The sequence below is a fragment of the Phaenicophaeus curvirostris genome, chromosome 13 (assembly GCF_032191515.1).
Source record: "Phaenicophaeus curvirostris isolate KB17595 chromosome 13, BPBGC_Pcur_1.0, whole genome shotgun sequence".
Taxonomy (NCBI): Eukaryota; Metazoa; Chordata; class Aves; order Cuculiformes; family Cuculidae; genus Phaenicophaeus; species Phaenicophaeus curvirostris.
The window spans coordinates 9,812,050-9,830,623 of NC_091404.1; the positions used below are offsets into that span (position 1 = coordinate 9,812,050).

An 18,574-nucleotide genomic window follows, 5' to 3' on the forward strand; every position below is an offset into this window, starting at 1 on the left:
ACACTTTTCAATACATTTTCCTCATACTGTAGCTTTTATAACTAAAACCACTCATATTCTTTGCTTAGAGCATTTAGAAGACAATAAAACAACAGCAAATCGTGACTGATGGACTTACTGCTCTAACCAATCTTGTGTATGTGAAGAAATACAATGCTCTATTACAGTGAGAAGGTATCTCCACTCAAGAGGCTGTTTAGGGGGAAAGCAATGAAGAGACACCACATAAACCCACCACCGGATTTCCAGTTTAAGGAATTCGACACAAGCCTAAAAGTAACAGCTTATATAAAAGCGTCTACACTGTCAGATGATCCAGCTCCATGCTGGGTCCTGAGCCCCAAATGGTCCATGCTGTGCATATAACAATTCATTCCCAAGACTCCTCCATGAAATAGGTTGGATACTTCTCTACAAGGTGGATCAGGATTTTCCTGAGGGTCCACGTCATGAAGATTGTATGGTCAAAGACGAGCATACAAGAAGAGAAGCAGGAGGAGTCTTCTCTACTTGCAGAATATGTGGGGTTTGTTAAGGACAGGTCGTGATGGCTGCACGCAAGGAAAGGATGATCAAAGCTTTGAAGTTTGCCAAGCACATGTGAGATGCCAGGCATGCAAGATATTCGTATTTCCATATAACTATTCCTCTGGACAGACCCACTGATGGGTCAGGTACATGGAACTGCCAGAATAGGTCAGACTTGAGGTCCTGCCAGGATGCTGGCAGACAGTGGTTGATGCTGTGTCTTTCACAGAGCACTTCAAGAACACCAGAGTAATCCTCAGGGTAAAATCCTGATCCTCCATACTTACTGAGTCTCAGCTGAGCTGAGATCCTATCTGTTAAATGCTGCATCCAGGACTAGGTATTCAGTTAACACCAGCTAACACTAATTTGATAGTCCTGAAAGTTGATGATACACTCATAATTACTCAAGTACTTGCAGTCACAGATACAAAATCCACGTCCAGAAAGCTAGGCATCCTTTATCTGTCACTCTCAGTAACTAAACTAATAACTTTGTTGCCAGTTGTTATATAGTACCAGAGCCTTGAGGGGACAGTATGGCCAATGCAATACTTCCCACCCTTGGTAGTTTCTCATCCCCACTGAGATGTGCAGCCATATCCTATTGATTTCATTTATTCAAAATGATACTTGTTGGTTACCATCTCCAGGGATGGCACATCTAATTTTCATGAGGGCCTCAAGAGATACGAAGTATGCATTGGACTGTTAAATACGACATAACAGCCTGGCAGTACAACAGCGTAATATAAACAAAGGCACAATAAGTAATAAAAAGCTAATTCTTTCAAAAGTTACTAATACCAACATTTAATTTCATCTCTGCAATTTAAAAAACATTGGCAACATTTCTCTGAGTAAATAAGCAACTGTGTTTTGAAACTATTCACTGCTGGCACTTGTTTAAGGGAATCTGGTAATTTGTTCCATCCATCCTGAGCTTCACAAGTAAAAAAGCATGTCCTGAATCGCCTGTTTTCTTCTCTGAAACTTAGGGTTCACACCAAGAGGAGAGCAGAACTATAATTTACAGTTACAAAACAAGACTGCACCTACCCTGAGGCACTCCACTGTGCACACTTATACAACGCATTACACCATCTCCTTTACGTGCCAGATGTAATCAATTCATGTTTATTTCATACAGAATACAACAGTGAATTATGTAGTCACATGACAGGACCTTATTCATGTAATCTGTTACAAAATGCATTTAATTTCTGGAGCTAGTTATGCCAACATTGTGGAAAAAAAAATCTCCAACTTCAAATCAGGCAAAATCAAATTACAAAATCACAAAATTTCTCATTCTGTAGGCTTAGTACAGAAAGTGTTTAAGTTCTACATCATCATTTTTTTTAGACCCATGTACCCAGCTTACGGCCCACATCTTGACAGTACAATGAAACTGAATCTAAAGATCACACCTGAAATTTGAAAAGTACCGGCTTGTGTCAGAGGGCACAAGCTTTAGTCTTAAAGCAGGAACTTTGACTATCTGAAACAGCATATAGTGGGAAATTAAGAAGCTAGGTTAGTCAATTTTTTTGAGTTTAAAGCTGAATTCTTTTGCATAATCCATGATTTGCTCTCGTTAAAATTGGACTCCAAGTTGTTAATCGTCAAATACAAAGTAATGAAGCTACCACAGACTGCTGTACAATACACATTGAAATGTTTTACAAAAGTTTTGGGGTTTTTTTCCTTCAAAACCAAGACTTGGCCAGATCTCTTTTATTCTGCTTACCCCACAAGCAGTATTGCAGCATGGGTTTTCCTGTGTGGGTGTGCCAGGGTAGGATCTCCTATTAATGGTGAGTCTTTCCCTCTTACATGGTTTTATCAATACCTCAAATGTAATGCCATTAAGAGTTGTCTGAAGCTGAGAGAACACCTAGAAAAGCTAAAAACTTTACTTCCAGAAGCTGCCATTTTCACCTATGTGATATTCTTCCTACCACGTGTCCCAGTTGAAAACTTGCTTCTCCTTTAGTGTATGAACAAGATGCTCCCTCCTACGGACCCTCCTTATCTTCCCAGCGCCTTCATTGGAGCCTGTGAATGCTCTGAGGGCAAAGACAGCCTCATTTTTTTGTCTCAGGCAATGCCTAGGTCAGTGCTGGAACTTCTAAATAATGACTGGAAATTGGGAACAGTGAATATTGGCTGGGAAATCCACAAACACAGCCAGATTTATCAGCATTCAGCAAGACCCGGATGGACAGAAAATATCAAACTGAAGCCTGATCATTTGATCCTCTAAGATGGAACCCTTTTTTTTTTTTCGTAAAGTTAAAAGTATAGCATGTTTGCCAAAAACTACACTATGGGTTCTGGCCTGTAACAGAGTGGCAAAGTCCTTGCCACTTCTCACACTCAACCCTTTAATTCTCTCCTCTTACAGAAAGACCTAAGCAGCCACCTGAAACCATATCATGTGACCTGGCATTTATTACAGTAATTTTAGCCTTTGGAAAAGAACAAACATTTCAGTCTTGATTTCCTTTTCCTCACTTGTGCCTTGAAGCAGGTCTGTTCCTGCATCTGTGTGTCCTGTAAATCATGCCAAAACTTCCCTTTGATCCATTCCTGCTAAACTAACAGGTGTAGAAAAAATGCATGTATGCTATAAAAGATGTTTTGATACAACATATACTTTTTTGGCATGTCAGCTTTACCCAAATAAGCCAGTTTAAAAAGTAAAGAAAAATGAAGCCAAAAAATGCTGAGGTCTTTTTTTGATCTCCCTTAAGGTATGGAGGCTTCAGAATATTTCTGGTAGGCAGATTCCAACTGTCACATGCATGCATTTGACTCCTCGTTACCCAGATTGTTCTTTCTTACAAAACTAATAAGTTTGAGGTTGGAAACATTAAATACTCGGAACTGCCACTAAGACATATGACAGTTCAAGACGCTTGGTGCCACCCAGAGCAGTCCTTAACTCTGAATCAGCATCAGATTAATACAGCCTTCTCCAATGCCTGAATTTTTTAAAACCTTCTGACAACAAGCTATATTGAAACAAACTCCTGAAAACAGGTCTGAAAAGGGGCAAAGTCCATAACCTTCCTGTCTCCAAACTCCACACTACTTCTTTTTCCCACAGGAAAACTATTGAATAGGACACAAAAGCCACAGAACCAAAATGCAGAACGTTTGGTGCTTCAGCATTTAAAAATTATATATCTACATTACTAGACAATGACATGTATTGTCTTTGTTGCTTCTAGATGACCAAAAAGGAATACCAAACTATTCATTAGTAACAGTTTATCAGGGGTCATAGGAGCAATCTGGAAGAAACTTGGAGCAAGCCCAAGAAAAGACCACCCAGTAGACCCATGGCTGCTCATTAGCTCTAAGCAGTCAGTGCTATTTGCAGCTCCAGCTAGTGTCAAACACTGACAATTAGCAGTTATCATACAAAGATGAACTGGAATAGACTTGCCAAAGAATACTTTTTCTTTTTCTTTTTTTTTTTTTTCTAACAGAGTGCAAAACATTATCATGTTCAAACAATTACCAAAAGGAGCTGTTGATCTCACTTTGCTGGAGAGATACAAAGTCTAGATGCAGTAACACAGCATTCTGTTTGAAGGGTGACTTGTGTCATAAGTGAAAGACACTATAAAATGACAATGCTACTGCAAAGGAGACAGAAAGATGCATTTAGTTAAATTCCCAGTCTAAGCCTTTTCAAAGAGCACAAGCAGTTAGTATAACATTCCTCAGGGTTCCCTGTATCCTTTCAAACATGATAGCTTTTTCGCAGTTTACACTTATCATATTAAGAAAAATGGTAATGAGGAGATCATGACAACTTCTTTTAAAAGCAACAATGACTCAATTGCCAAGGAAAAAAGGAGTGATAACTGTTTTCATGGAAAGAAGCCTCCAGTGAACGCCCCACTGTTGAAGCTGCGTTCTTTGTTTTTGTCTGAACTCAGAACGACAAGGGGCTGCTCTTTATAAAAAATCTGAGCACCAGTTTTCATTCGATTGGTAAAACACTCCTTTTATAGACAAAACTGGCAGCTCAGACCTCTTATTGAAAAGATGAGGGACTCAAGAAATTAGAAATTATAAAATACGGAGTAAGTAGGAAGGGATTAATGGGCAAATTCAAAAAAAAAAAATCAAAAATCACTACTGGGAATGTTCTCCAACAAATCAAACACCAATTTTTTTTTCTGAGACTCAGAAGAATATTTTTAAAGGTTAATGCACCTTGAGGTACACAAACAATATATTCTTTAGCAGGATATACTCACAGCAAAGAAATTAAAGGACTACAGAGCCAAAAGGGGCCTTTAGCATTCAATGCTTGTGCAATAAATTCCATCAGAAGATCTCAAAGCATTCCTCACAAAAGATCAGTACCCACCATGCTCCAGCTTGGTTCCAGAGGTGAAATTTGGTTCATGCCTTAAATCATTGACTCAACCAGCAGCAAATGCAATGAAGGCTGCTTTGCCCTTTTTTCTTTTTTTAAATCCCCATTAGCAACCCATCCAAGTTTCCCAAGTCCAGATGTGTCCCTGTTTCACGGTACGAAATACTAGTAGGTATTATTTCCATCTCCCCCTAAAAAGATTGCTGCTTAGACTTTGCACAAAAATTTTGGAATAGAGGAAACCCTTAAAGAAGAGCTGTAAACTGTTGAGAACAGGGTTCCTAGTGACACCCACACCACAGCCTGACATTTTCGTTAGCTGACTTCTGCAGGGCTGGGTGCCTGTATGACTGCTTTTAAATAAAAAAGAAATGAGAGAAAATCCTTGGCGAAAAAGAAAAAAAAAAAAGAAAAAAAGAAAAAAAGAAAACCCTAAAGCATTTTGGTCAGCCTTTCTAGCTATCCAAAGAAATTGTTACACAGCTGACATAAATCAATGTGGCAGGATCTACAGCTAATTAAACAAATGTGACAATTTCACTGTGACAATTTGAAAACGTTCAAAAGTGCCTCTCATCCACAGTGTGCATTCTTCTCAAATGTGTATTAAAACTCATGCACTGTATTAAGAAATTGAAAGGAACTTACATATTCAATAAAAACCACAATTATAAGCACAATTTGAAATATATGGCTAAAATAGATTGGAAGTTCATAAGGTTTCTCAGAACATTAAATTCAATGACGTGCTTTCTTTAAAAAAACGTTAGAAATTCTCTATTGAAACGGATAAGCCACAGTACGTAGCATAATTTTAAATATCTGATTGAACCTTGCATTTGCACAATTATAACACCAATAAGTCCAGCTGAGGACCTCGATGTCTTTTGCCAGCAACTAATTTAACTTCGCAGCATGATGGCAGTGTGGGTGAAGTTCTGTTTCCCCATTTCATAGAAGGAATTGTGGAATGAAGGAGCATTGCAAGATTACACATGAAGATTAAAGGCCTGACATTTTATCTGAGTCTATGTACTCCAGCATTTATTGAGAGGATGTTCAAAGAGATGGGAAGATGGACCACATCAGTCTTTTATTGGCAGGTGTGAAGAGGTGTCTTCTGAAGCCTTTGACAGCTGAAATGATCTCCACAGGCAAGAAGGAAGACATCTTCAGAAAGAGCTCCAATGACTACACCACACGATGCTCTCGAAGTCTACAGATTGACGGCAAGCAGCAAAGATATAAACTGCTTCCCTTAAAAGGTGGTCTCGAGAACTATTCTCCCTACAGAATGTGGAGTAACTTGAACTTAAGACAATGACTGTAAGGCTGCTTTCTCATGTTAGGCTGCTTCCATGAAACCCATGGAGGCCAGAAAGTCTGTTAGCATGTCACTACATGATTCCTCCAAAGAAAAAGTCAACCTGCTCATCCAGGGAGTCTCGTGGGAAGAAATACTTCTTGGCTAGTAGCTCAGCTGGTGCCTGTATTCTTGCCTTAAGAAGAAGAGATTAGGAGTGATTTGGTTGAAATTTAGACTGCAGTAGGTGAAGAAAACAGCAACGAATATTCCTGGTATTTGCTGTAACAGAACAGTTCCACCCAATATCTCTGAGAGAAACAATGAGATTCAACATTTAAACTTCAGGTTTGCTCCAGGTGCCACCTTCGTTGTGTTTTCTTTACTTTCCTTCCAAGAGCTGAAGAGCAGTAAACTTTCAAATTGCAACACGAAAAGCAGTGAAACAGAATATGCCTCAAGTTCCTGGCCATTTGTTAGCTCATTTTTTTCCATTTCTCTAGTTCTTGTCTTACAAATATTTTTTTAACCATCAATCAATGTTTTTAGGTTTTGATTGTCATGGCCAGCTGAAACTTCAGAGGAGAATCTCAAAGAAGAGAGCTCCTGAAACTCTTTCTGAAGGCTCATTTGGTTACATCTTCCAGCCCTACCCTTCCTTGGATGCTGCAAGTCTGTCTAGCCTTTTCCTAGCTCTATTTCTCTTTACTAACCACACATGACCAACCCACCCTTCATGGGCCCCACTAGCTTCTTCAGCAGCACTGACTTATGGGGAGGCTTCCTACCAGGACTTAAAACCTGCAACACTTGCCCTTGAGGCTACAAAAAATGGAGCCCTTTCCTTTTGTGAGATAGAGAACCACAGAAGATGATATAGACTTTGTCTTTTCAAACCAGAATTGTTTCCAAAGCACACATTCATTTCAGAAAGCCTAACTCAATTTTAGTATGTTTTCAATGTCTTCATTCTGCGCCTAAAGCAATTTGTTATGTAGAGTACACATTATTAATCTGTTTAAATGAAAGGTAACATTGCTAGCAGTTTAAACACTCAATGCCCATATTTAACCATGTTTCATTTTGACAGGACAAGATGAAATAACAGAAATGATTAATCTGAGACCAGAGAAATATTCTGCTACTTATACTTCAAAATGGGACCACATTTTTTTGTTTAATATTTTGGCAGTAAGATGTGCAAGTGGAGTACAGGAGCTTCAGATGGCTTTTCTGCTTGACCGCACTGCATATATTGTGCCAGTGGTTTCTGTTACCAGGTATTTTGGAATCGGCAGCAGTACTCCAGGACAGGCACACAACAGGCTCTAAAGTTGCTAATCACCATTTTACACAACATAAAGTTGTGCATCCTATGAGATCCTTAAGGGAGGATAACTGGTACAGCTAGAACCAGACACTGTAACAGCACAGAAGTGTTTAAAATTTTCCATCAAGTTCAGCACTTGCAGCCTTTTTTTTTTGTTCATGGGAGCATACAAAAGGTCAAAGTTGATCTGACATCCTGAATTCTTTGGGTCTGTTTTCTCTCTCACGTTCACTCAAAGATAAGGGAGTTATTCTTTATTTACAATGATGAAAAGGGACGGGAAGTCATGTCCCATGGGTCTGCAAATCTTTAGTAGGAATCTTAGTTTTATGATACTCTCCACTCGGCTAAAAGATCCCATCAACTCGTTTTCCCACATTTTTTGTCTCTTTCACTTCCAACTACTTCTGGAACTACAAAACTTAGAGGTACTTGAAAAAGTAGTATATACAAAGCGACCATAACTTTTAAGTGCCACAGAGGGTGCACCTGATCTTCTATACAGGTGGAAACTTATGATCTTTTCCTCCAAGATGATGACTTTGCTCGAATTGCTTTCTTGTTTGAACTGCCTTTTAAAATAAAATACTTTGTATATTCTTACAAAATACCACTATTTTTATCATAACAGAGTTCTGAATCACAGCGAGGATGCTAAGCATATAACATGACACAATACTTAGTGGATCATTTCTGAGGTCACTGTAAATGAAGAGAAACCAGAAGTGGTTGTTTTGGTGCAAAAGAGATTCTGAAAAGTTTGGAAAACAGACAAGAATGAACTGGGTTTTATTTAATCATTAATTTCTCATAAGTGTGCTTTCATTCTCTTCAGGAGCAGTAATATATGTCCAAACTTTTGTTATGTCAGTTCACTCTGCGGTAATTTTAGTAGCCATGGTAAATCTGGCAATGACAGCAGAATTATATAATGCTACTGAAATCAGCAATATTTCAATTTGGCCATACAAAAATATATGTTAAAATTCTATGGTTAAGGAGATAAGAAAAAAGAATTGAACAGTGAGTTTGAAATAGGTGCATGGCTATCTCTACATTTCTGAATACCTTTTGTAATCTTGTTTTCCTGTCACAGTGTAAGCAGGTTGAAATAGACCCATGTAAAGATCAGATTTTACATTTCAAAGTTCTTTGCTAAATAATTTCTTTAATACTGCTACAAAAATAAAGCTGTTATTTGATAAATGTGTCTGTAGGCTGGAATCAGACCTTGCTTGTCTGTCCTGACAAGGGTCTAATCTTTTGCTGCCTTACATCTTGAAGAGGCATTTATCCCTGTAACAGGCAGGTGCAAACCGCCGCCTTTCGAATACAGGAAACAGTGCAAACCCACACACATTTGTCACATCAGTCAACCTTTTCTCCCCGCCACCTCCTCAACAGCATGAAGTCTGCTTTGCGTTGATCTGGCAGCACAAAGCATATTTATAGTGCATATCTACATCACAAGTGAGCTCCTCTCATACCTAACCTGTGCGATGCCAGCAGCACAATGACAGCCCAGCAAACCAACCACGTAAGCTGAGAGCTTGAGCCACTCCGACCTCCTACTCAGCCAGCCTAAAGTTAGCTCTGAGTTTTCCGCATAGACAGGTTTGGGATAATGCTCCTGAAGTGCTATTGTCATGGGTGGCACCGCACTGTCACTGTAAAGGTGAATGGCCAAAAACTGTATTCAGCTGCCACTCACAAATGTCCAAGGCAAACCTCCATGTCAAGGGTCTGCTCTAGACTGGGAAGATCTAAGGCTGCATTCTCCAACACCCAAAGAACCTTTGGCATTTCAAGCTGACACCAGGTTGTCCTCAAATGACTCCAACTATTGATCTCACAGTGCTTGTGTGCGTACAGCACAAAATGCTGGGAAAACGCTTCTTTGATCTTCCTGGAATTATTGCTGAATTCTTTTGGTGGTACTGAGACAAGAGTTGAGCTGATCCTACCAAACCAGGAATGAGCTGTTGTCAAACAATTACTCAGCATTTCCATTTTCTGGAGTGAGACTACATCCGCAGAGTCATAAGAGCAAAGGACTAGTTGCTGCTTTTATGTATATCTCAAGTAATGCAGGTGTAACTCCTTTTTATTTAATAACAGCAGCAGAAACCTAAGTGGAGGTGCTGCCAATTTGTACTAGTGTGGGAGGAAGGAGAATTCAATGAACTTAAATGAGATCAGAGGTCAGTGGAATTACCCCTTGATTTATTTTGATGTGAGAGCAGAAACTGATTCTGCCTCCATTGAAAAAAATGCTGATAAAAAGCTGAAAATGCGATGGCTTGGAAATTGCGAAGAAATTAACTGGTTTTATCCATCCAAATCTTCACATATATAAGCAAAGTCTAAATTAAAAAAAGCCCTACCATCGTAACACACTGACTTTTCCAAAGCAGGCTGTTACCCATTCCTTACACACTTCCAAAGGCTGCATGCCAGACAAGGGACAAAGGCTGCAGATACACATTTACACGTGGGTTAACTTTTCAATCCATTTTTTTCATTTCAATAGAAATAATAAATCACCTTATCCTGGAGAAAGAAGCAGCTTGACACAAAACATACGGTGCTGGGCTATTTTTATAGCACACCTAAGACATATAGGGATTCATTTATTTACTCAGCTATTTAAAAGTGGCTACTCTTACTCATTCTCTGGACAGCTAAATGCCAGGTTGCTAAGTTACTGTTACTTGACATCATCTCCTCCCCAATGTGTTCCCACATTTGACAGGTTCACATGATTTACTAGGCCAGTCGGCTCGTTATTCACTTGTCCAATGACGTCTGGATAATCATTTTAAATTCACATCATGTCCTCTCCAGCAAGCCCCTAGATTCCACATGAAAATATTTAAACTGCCTGTCAGCTACTAAGTGCATTTGTAACCACACTGGACAGCGTACCTGTATTTTTCAAATTACAATTATTATAATTAGGTTTAGCATCGTTCTTCAATGTTGGTTTGTATTTTAGAAGAGAAAACAATTACTGAGGGGCAAATAATGGGCTATATCTGTTACAGTTTAATTTTGCTCTGTGAACAGCTCACCTCAACTATAGATGATACATATTAAATCTGTTAGTGCTTTCAATTGGCATGAGGAAGGTAATGCTACACATAATTCACCCAGTCAAGGGCATTTTCACCTGCTGATCAATTTACATATTCTCCAATGTCATTAGAAATGAGCTAGTCATCAGAAGAGTAGAAGACAATATAAATTATAGACTTTGCTCATTTAACTCCAGTCAGTTTTATACTAATTACTGGATTATATTTAGGATTTGTTTTGCAACCAGAGTAGAAAGCTTTTAATTAATATCACAGATGTCCACGTAACATCAGAAGTCCATCTAGTTACTTGATGCCTTACTACAGCAAATATGTGCCTACAAGAATTCCTTTGTTCCTTTAAGCAGGGACAGATTTTTAGACAGAAGTGCCTACCCAGATGGTTAGCAACACAGACACGAAAGCTTTATGTGTACAGACCAGAGCCTCACTTCTTAGGATTACATCTAATCGACTGCCTAAACACCTAGCCCAAAGTTTCAATTTACACTACAAGTCCTCAGGAAAATTTAGTTAAATAAGATTTCCTTCCTATCCTGTGTAACGTTGTATGCTTATCATCTCTTTACCCAGAGGTAAACCAATGCTAACAGAGGTTCTTTCTGTGCTCTCTACGGGCAGAAATGGATTGCTGCTAGTTCACACTCAGCCTCACACTGACACTCCTGTGCCTGGACCAGCACGATGGATCATGTAACACACAATGACAGCACGGCACACTGATGAAAAGCACTGGTACCACTGGCACAAGTAACAGTTTCAGAATATTGCTTTAAAATGTCAGTTCTCTCGCTCCATCTGCACTTTGCAGCACATTTCAATGAACTCATTTTTCAATGGTTGTACATAGCAAGTGACAACTTAATTTAAATCCATATTAATAAAATGTGAATTACAAACACACACTGTTGATTGCCTGTCTTCCACGTTATCCACACTTTCTAAGCCATTTGTTGGTTTAAAAAAAATAAGCCACGCTTTGGAATAGAAAAAACTGCACCAACCGCTAGTGCCTTTGCCTTCATCTTTCAAATTGGTATTAGCAACCTGTATTAAATGCAAGTCTCCTGTACCACCTTTACAGCTTGGCCTTAGTTGTGCAAGAGTTCTATTATTGTTGTTGTTATTATTATTATTATTAACAACAATAATCTTCTCAGCCATCCTGGTTAGAAAAGCAAAATCAACAGGAGACTAGTCTGCAATTAACCTTTGGTTGTAGTATCAGGAACAGTCCTTAAAGCATTTACACAAGATGACATAAGTGGCTAAGAGTCTCAGGAAACCTGAAGGACTGTGAAATTCTGTCTCTGAAGACTCAGGGGTTTGAACAGATTCAAGACCTTTCCCCTCACTTGGTTGGAAATTTTTGACCATAAACCCAATTAAACCTTTTTTTTTCTAGGGGGAAAAAAAAAAAAAGAAGACAGATTAGGAACTGCAAACCTCTACAATTACAAAAACCATTAATCAGGTCCAGCCTGAAAAAAGAGCTCTGTAAAATCAGAGGTCACAGATCTTAGCTTGGATGTCTCTTACTTTGAAACTCTAGCAAAAAAACCTGCAAGAGTTACTGTGTCTTTTTGAGGGGTGAAACTGAAGTCACTTAATTCCCTGACTTAAAAAAAAAAAAAAAAAAAAAGAGTAAAAGCAAACTTTAATGTTCTCAAGGGAGACTGGCAAGGCTGGGGTGAGTCAGACAGCAGCATCCTTCCTCCAGCACTTTGGAGCGCACAGCTCAGCAGCGGACAGAGCCCAGAGCAGAAATTGCCAGTCGCTGCCGATGGTTTGGTTGGTCAAAATACATGCTATTACAGCCCCATCTCTCTGCCTTTGGGACTTTGCTGTCCTGTAATCCTTCTCATTTACCTCTGCAACACCCCTGACAGGATGGAAATGTTTGCAGTCTGTTTTTTTAACCTGGGGAGTTAAACATCAGGGAGCCAAAGCCTGCGCTCCCCAAAGGCTCTTCAGAGCCTATGTAAATGGCCCCAAAAGGCCAGAAAGTATCTGCCACGGCTGGAAACTTAATCCAGGTTCTCAAAGCACAAATTGCTGCTGAAACCAAGGGTCATCCTTTCATCTGGAGAAGACAGTCTGAATCTCCAGACATAGGGCACCTATGGGGTCCCTGAAGATTGGATCTTGACTACTGCTAGGCATCGCAATGTCTTAATTTTCTCTCCATTGCCTGTCAAGTAGAATATGATACTCTGCATGCAGCCAAAGCACATTTCCCGCTAGCTTATTCTGCGTTATGAATTTGAGAAGAACAAAGCCACTGACAAGGCTCGGGTACTTCTACTTCCACGTGTGCTTTAGCATCACAGGAAGCTGGAACTCTAAAATGCTGCCACCGAAGCCAACCAGCTGGGACCGGGGTTTGCTGGGCTGAGCTGGGCAGCCCTGGAAGTGGCTCCGTGATCTTCTGCTTTCATGCCCTGAGGGTGACGCCGGCAGTCTGCATCCTGCTTGCATACAGGTTCCAGGCAGGCTGCAGATAGCCTTTCAGTGCCCAGAGCTGCCCCACACCACACGAATGGATACTCAGCCGCTCTCACCACGTCACACAAAGCAAATCTACCTAGCTGCCATGTGGGAGGGAGCATGCACCCCAGATGAGCCATGGCTGAGGTCCCACGCTCACCTATGACACACCAAGCCCACAGCTGCTCCCTCGCATAGCCACTTCCATATGCTTGAGATGCCTTCTGTCCACACCTATGGCTGAGAAGTTTGCTCCATGGCTGGATGGCAAGCATGGGCACATGGGAGACAGGGGGAATAGGCATCTGCACCCAGCAGTCAAGAAAGATCTGCCAGTTGGTATCCCTTTTTTGGGTGCCCACTACCTGCTTTTGTGAGACAGACCCCCAGAGACACGGAAACCTGCCAAATCTCTGCTCTGTCCACCGCAAGAGTTCTCCTGGGTTCAGCAGCCAACTGGTGGCAGGAGGTGCTACCTGCAGCCACACAGACTCCACAGTTCATCCACATCCTCTGAAGACAACAGAAAGCCCTGCATTGATTTTGGGAGGTTTCAGAAGGAAGCCTAGGACGTTTTGCCTCTGTTGACTCAAATTCTAGTCATGGGGGAGGAAAAAGGATCGCCTCCTCTTGATTAGAAAAAAGACACTTCTGCTTCCTGTGATTTATATGCACTGTTCCCACATTAAAACTGTCACCTGGGTGATTGATCTCTGAAATTTGCTGCATCACATTTCCTTTTGATGCTGTTTACTGAAAACAACTTCTTTCTCCAGCTAACAAGTCATTCATTCCATCTACAGTAATGAGCCTAATTGAAATATATAAACACAGGAAGAAGACATCTAAAACATACCGAGTATTTCGCATAGCCTTTCAACATTTTCTTTGCTTTTGCTCCCTTAGTGTTCTATAGGTAACAAACGCCTCCTCACTTTCAAGGCTGAAACTACATTTCATTTATTTCCTTGCATCCGCTGCTGCTGGGTGCACGTGCAGATGCATACTCCTCCGTTACTGCAGTCTGCACCTGCGTGGATGCCGCTGGTTCGACTTACTTCTGCAGTAACAGGGGCAACCCCAAGGACATAAATAGCGTCCCAAGATAATGTGTGTACCCAAACCACAAACCAGTTTCCCAAACTATTTAATTCTGGATTGTAAGGAATAGCGAAAGCCCTTTTATTTTATAAGCAAGAATCAGTCCATGCCCTTGCAAGCAAGTTGGCGTGATTGTTACACATGGTTACAGGGCTCGGGAAGTTTACACCAGTTACTCCTAGTGATAATGACATGGCTAGAAAAAATGCCCACTGAAATTTTACCCCTTCAACACTAAAATCCAGCAGGTTGGATGGCAATATCAGCGAGGTTGCTATGACAGCTGAGAAACCCAATCCATGAGGGTAAAGACTTAAATCCCAGATAGGGACTGGCGGGTTGCAAACCTGCCTCCAGACAAATCTTCCTGCCAACAGGTGACAGCAAAGTTGGAGTATCAGAGAAAAAGCCCATCTTACACTGAAAGTAAGGCAGATTTATATATACACAACTTGTTCACACTTCACTATTTCTTGCTATACGATCTTGTTGCAACTAAGCCACGTTCAGTTTGAAGTGGTTGTTCTCATTTTCTGTATTAAACCACTGACCAAGGATTCCAGAAAAAAACATCTATGAGTTTTTTAACAAAACAATGAACGATGAGCAACTGTAGCTTGGAAGGCGAAGAAGGAAGACTGTAGGTTAGCCCATGAGTGGAAGAATTAAGGTGACACCATCTCAGGGTAAGAGAGAAATGTGTTCTGGTGAGACTCACAGAGGCTGAGAACTTAATAAAGAACAGGAATGTGTGTAAATCCTGACTGAGACAAGCTGGCAGATACAAACTATTAGGTGAATTGACCTTCTCACTATGGAACAACTGTAGGCCTACCACTTGGCTGTCTCCTTAATAAAGAACCACTAATATGTTATTATTTATTGCGTTAAAGAGCCATACAACTCTTCTCCATGAAAGATGAAATAACAGCACTACAATTATTCAAAAGATAACAAAACCAAAGGGTACTACTCACCCGTAATATTTCTTCCACACAGCTGGAGTCATTGGGAAGGGTAACCTAGGTTTAGAAAAAAAAAAAAAAGGAGATGTTTAGTCAGGTGCCAGATGCAAAGTTCAGTGACTACAACCACACAGATGAACAGCTAACAAGCAACTGCCTTTCTTTGAAGACTGCTGTATCCACATTTACTGCCTACCAAATTTTAACGTTCAGATCAACATAAATCATCATCAGGACCCATTTTGTCAAAAGTTGTTTTTTCCTTGCACGCTGCTTTGTGCTACTAATGACACTTTTGAAGCAATAAAGTACTCTGATTTCCTCACAGTTGATAAGTGGCTATAGAACTGCCTGAAACTTCTGTAATTGAAGAAGATCCCACTGTTATCCCTATCGGCAGCCTTCAGAGAGAAGGCAAGGTTTGGTTTAAGTTGCTGCATGCTGCAGTGAAGGACAGAGGTGATAACAGTGAGGAGAAGGCTGTTATCATCAATTATCTTATCCTACAGTTTAATAGGCTAACAGCCAAGACAGTGCCTAAAACTTAAACATATACTGTAGTAAAATACTGGCTGGAGTATAAGAGCGGCTGCTGATCTTGTTGTCACTCACTCCATCAGCCTGTTGCAGGTTAAGAATCCTCTGAGGACTAAACAGCACACAAGAATCCACCTTAAGAGGCCTTACAGATACTCCTTCTCCCCCTAGAAAAACGTGATGTATCTATGCACACAACCATACCTACACACACAAACACAGTGGTGCCCTTAACACCTTCAAACTGAAAATACTTGTTTAAAAGGTACTTGACAGCATTTGCCACAATCCCTCATTCCAAGGACACAAAAGAGCACAAGGCCTATAAATACTGGGAACAATTATGTACACAACAGGCAGACACGACCCACACGTACAACCATGCTGTGGCTCTCCCAGGTAGTGATGATGGGCTCTTATCACGGGGATCCAGTAGAAGAGGAAGAGGCAATATCCAGGAAGGTGCCAAAAAACAAGTTAAGTGTTTCATACCATTAATATTCACAGAGATATTGCCCTTGCTAACTGGTTTGGTAAAAGGCACTCATAACTAAACTTAATCCCTGTCATCCTAATCTGCTAATAGAGCTTGACCAAAAGCACCAACCACGGTGCCTAACAAACCTAGGCTGAGAACTTCCAGTGGATTGTCAGCATTAGTTGCAGTCGGCATGCAGTCCACCTTCATACGGCATGACTGGATATTCCAGCCCTTCATCAGCCTTCCTTCATCCCCCTCCTTTTACTCAAATAACTATTTCCCCTCTCAACACCTATAAATTCTTAGCTAATCTCTGTTTTCCATACCTCACACCAACTCTCCATTCAATGAGGAATATAATTAACTTTAACCAAAAGATTAGCAAGCACAGGCATTGCTGCCATGTGAACTGGGATACTGGGAGGACATATGTCTCTAACACACTCCTGATTTCTTTCAGTGAAAAAACAGTATTTTGGAATATGAGAAAACAAACCAAATAGCTTCAATAGTAAGTTTGCAGAGTACAAGCCAACTACAAAATCTCTCACAGCAGTAAAAGCAGGGGCCCAAAATCCAGCTGAGTAAGTCAGACTGGGAAGAGTGAGTGCAGCAGAGATACAGAAGTCCTCCATTTAGCTCCCTGCCCTACCGTTACACGTTATTTTCAATGGTTAGTTGAGATACCATGTGCATTCTTTTGTTTAGAAATGTCTTAATTGTGATACTTGTGTCCCTGACTATCAACACAGGGCAGAGCATATTCTTACTCGTTTCACAGTCCTCTCCCGACTCACAGCTCTGTTTAAGTTTATGTTACTTCAGAACTAATGACGATAATAACAATAAACATACCATTTTACTTTAATAAAGTCTACTATATATTATGCAATCACAACCAGCTTCTGCTGGCAGCACTTGCTAATAACTGCAAATGCTCATGCATCAATATAATTGTGTTAACGGCAAAGAAGATTTTAATGGCTTGACGGAACATTTTTGTTCCCTTTGGCATTGCTTTGTTTTGAATCACTGGTATTAAAGTAATGCAAGATGTCAAAGTGCTGTGATTGTCATATAAGGAGATTCAAGTAAGACCTAAAAAGCACAAAGAGGAAAACATTCAGATTGATGCAAATGTTAAAAGAATAATTATTATAACATGGCTATCAGAGCAAGGATCAATGTAAGAGTACATTACTATTAATGGATTTCTAAAGAAATGAGACCATTTTTCTAAATTCATGCTACAGTTGCACATTCTAAGAGATTCGAAAGGCACAGACCTAGCAGAAACTTAAGACTGTCCTGGAAAAAAGAGAAAAAACTCCAACTTCTCAACCTTTCAAAGTGTGAATCAAAAATTACAAGTTTAATTGTCCATAAACATTTGCATTCAGCTAACAAGTGTAAGCAGGACCACATGGCACACCATGGCATCCTAGCATAGATTCATCAGGACAGAATGAAACAGAGCAGATACGATATGCATCATCTTCTCAAGTACTAGTGCTATCACAAATTTTTATTAGAACTGACATTAACAAAATACCATGTTCCTCTTGTAGCTTAGTCAAGACTGGAGATCCTCCCCGTACTACTTTGCTAATCTAATAAAAATCAAATAGGACCCATTAGGTGATTCTCCACCCCCTCTCCTCTTCAGCTTTTGTCAGTGATCAGGTTCTAAAGAGGAGGGCACCACTTGCAATTGTGTGTGGTTTTGGTGACTTTGAGAGCAGCGTGGTCTAACTCAGCTGAAAGGACAGATTCCAGGCTTCTGTAAAACCAAGTAGTTGCATTCACAACACGAGCTCTTCTCTCAGCCAGCAGTGCATTCATGAACCCCAGACTGAAGAACAGTGACTATTAGATAGGCTGCAGACAGACCTCCTGAGGTAATAAAACTTAAATCAAACCAAAAAGATTTCATAACAGCTACATGCTTGCTGAACTCATCTTCCAATTTCATTTTAATCCGGCAAAATTCTTTTGCATCAAAATGTTTCATGTTTACTTTTAAATATTGCTTGCTAAAAAAAAATTTTAAAAAGGAAAAAAAAGAAAAAAGGAAAAAAGGAAAAAAGGAAAAGAGAGATGGTGAAAATATTCTACCTAAGACAAGCCAGTAGTTAAGGCTCTCTTCACGTCTCAGTCTCACCAGAGAGTGAGAAGAACTTAAATGATGTGGAACCAAAGGTTTAATGTATGGCTTGGATGGCTCAGAGCTAAACTGTAAAGGGAGGGAAGCAGGGCAGAAATCTAAGAGTGAGGGAATAGCAGCCATTAACGTTATGCAGATCAAATGACATTGGGTGAATGGTTAAAATATCTAATGACTCAAGTTG

The 18,574-nt window shown here is 40.2% G+C and overlaps 1 protein-coding gene across 2 annotated transcripts in view; it reads right to left on the bottom strand.

The window, feature by feature from the left end:
* AFF2 (ALF transcription elongation factor 2) overlaps window positions 1–18,574 on the bottom strand; it is a 326,439-nt gene that overhangs the window by 132,632 nt on the left and 175,233 nt on the right. For both annotated transcript variants that reach the window (XM_069868041.1, XM_069868040.1), the window contains exon 4: window positions 15,221–15,265. In XM_069868041.1, the coding sequence (XP_069724142.1) occupies window positions 15,221–15,265 (45 nt within the window). The remainder of the gene's footprint in view (window positions 1–15,220; window positions 15,266–18,574) is intronic.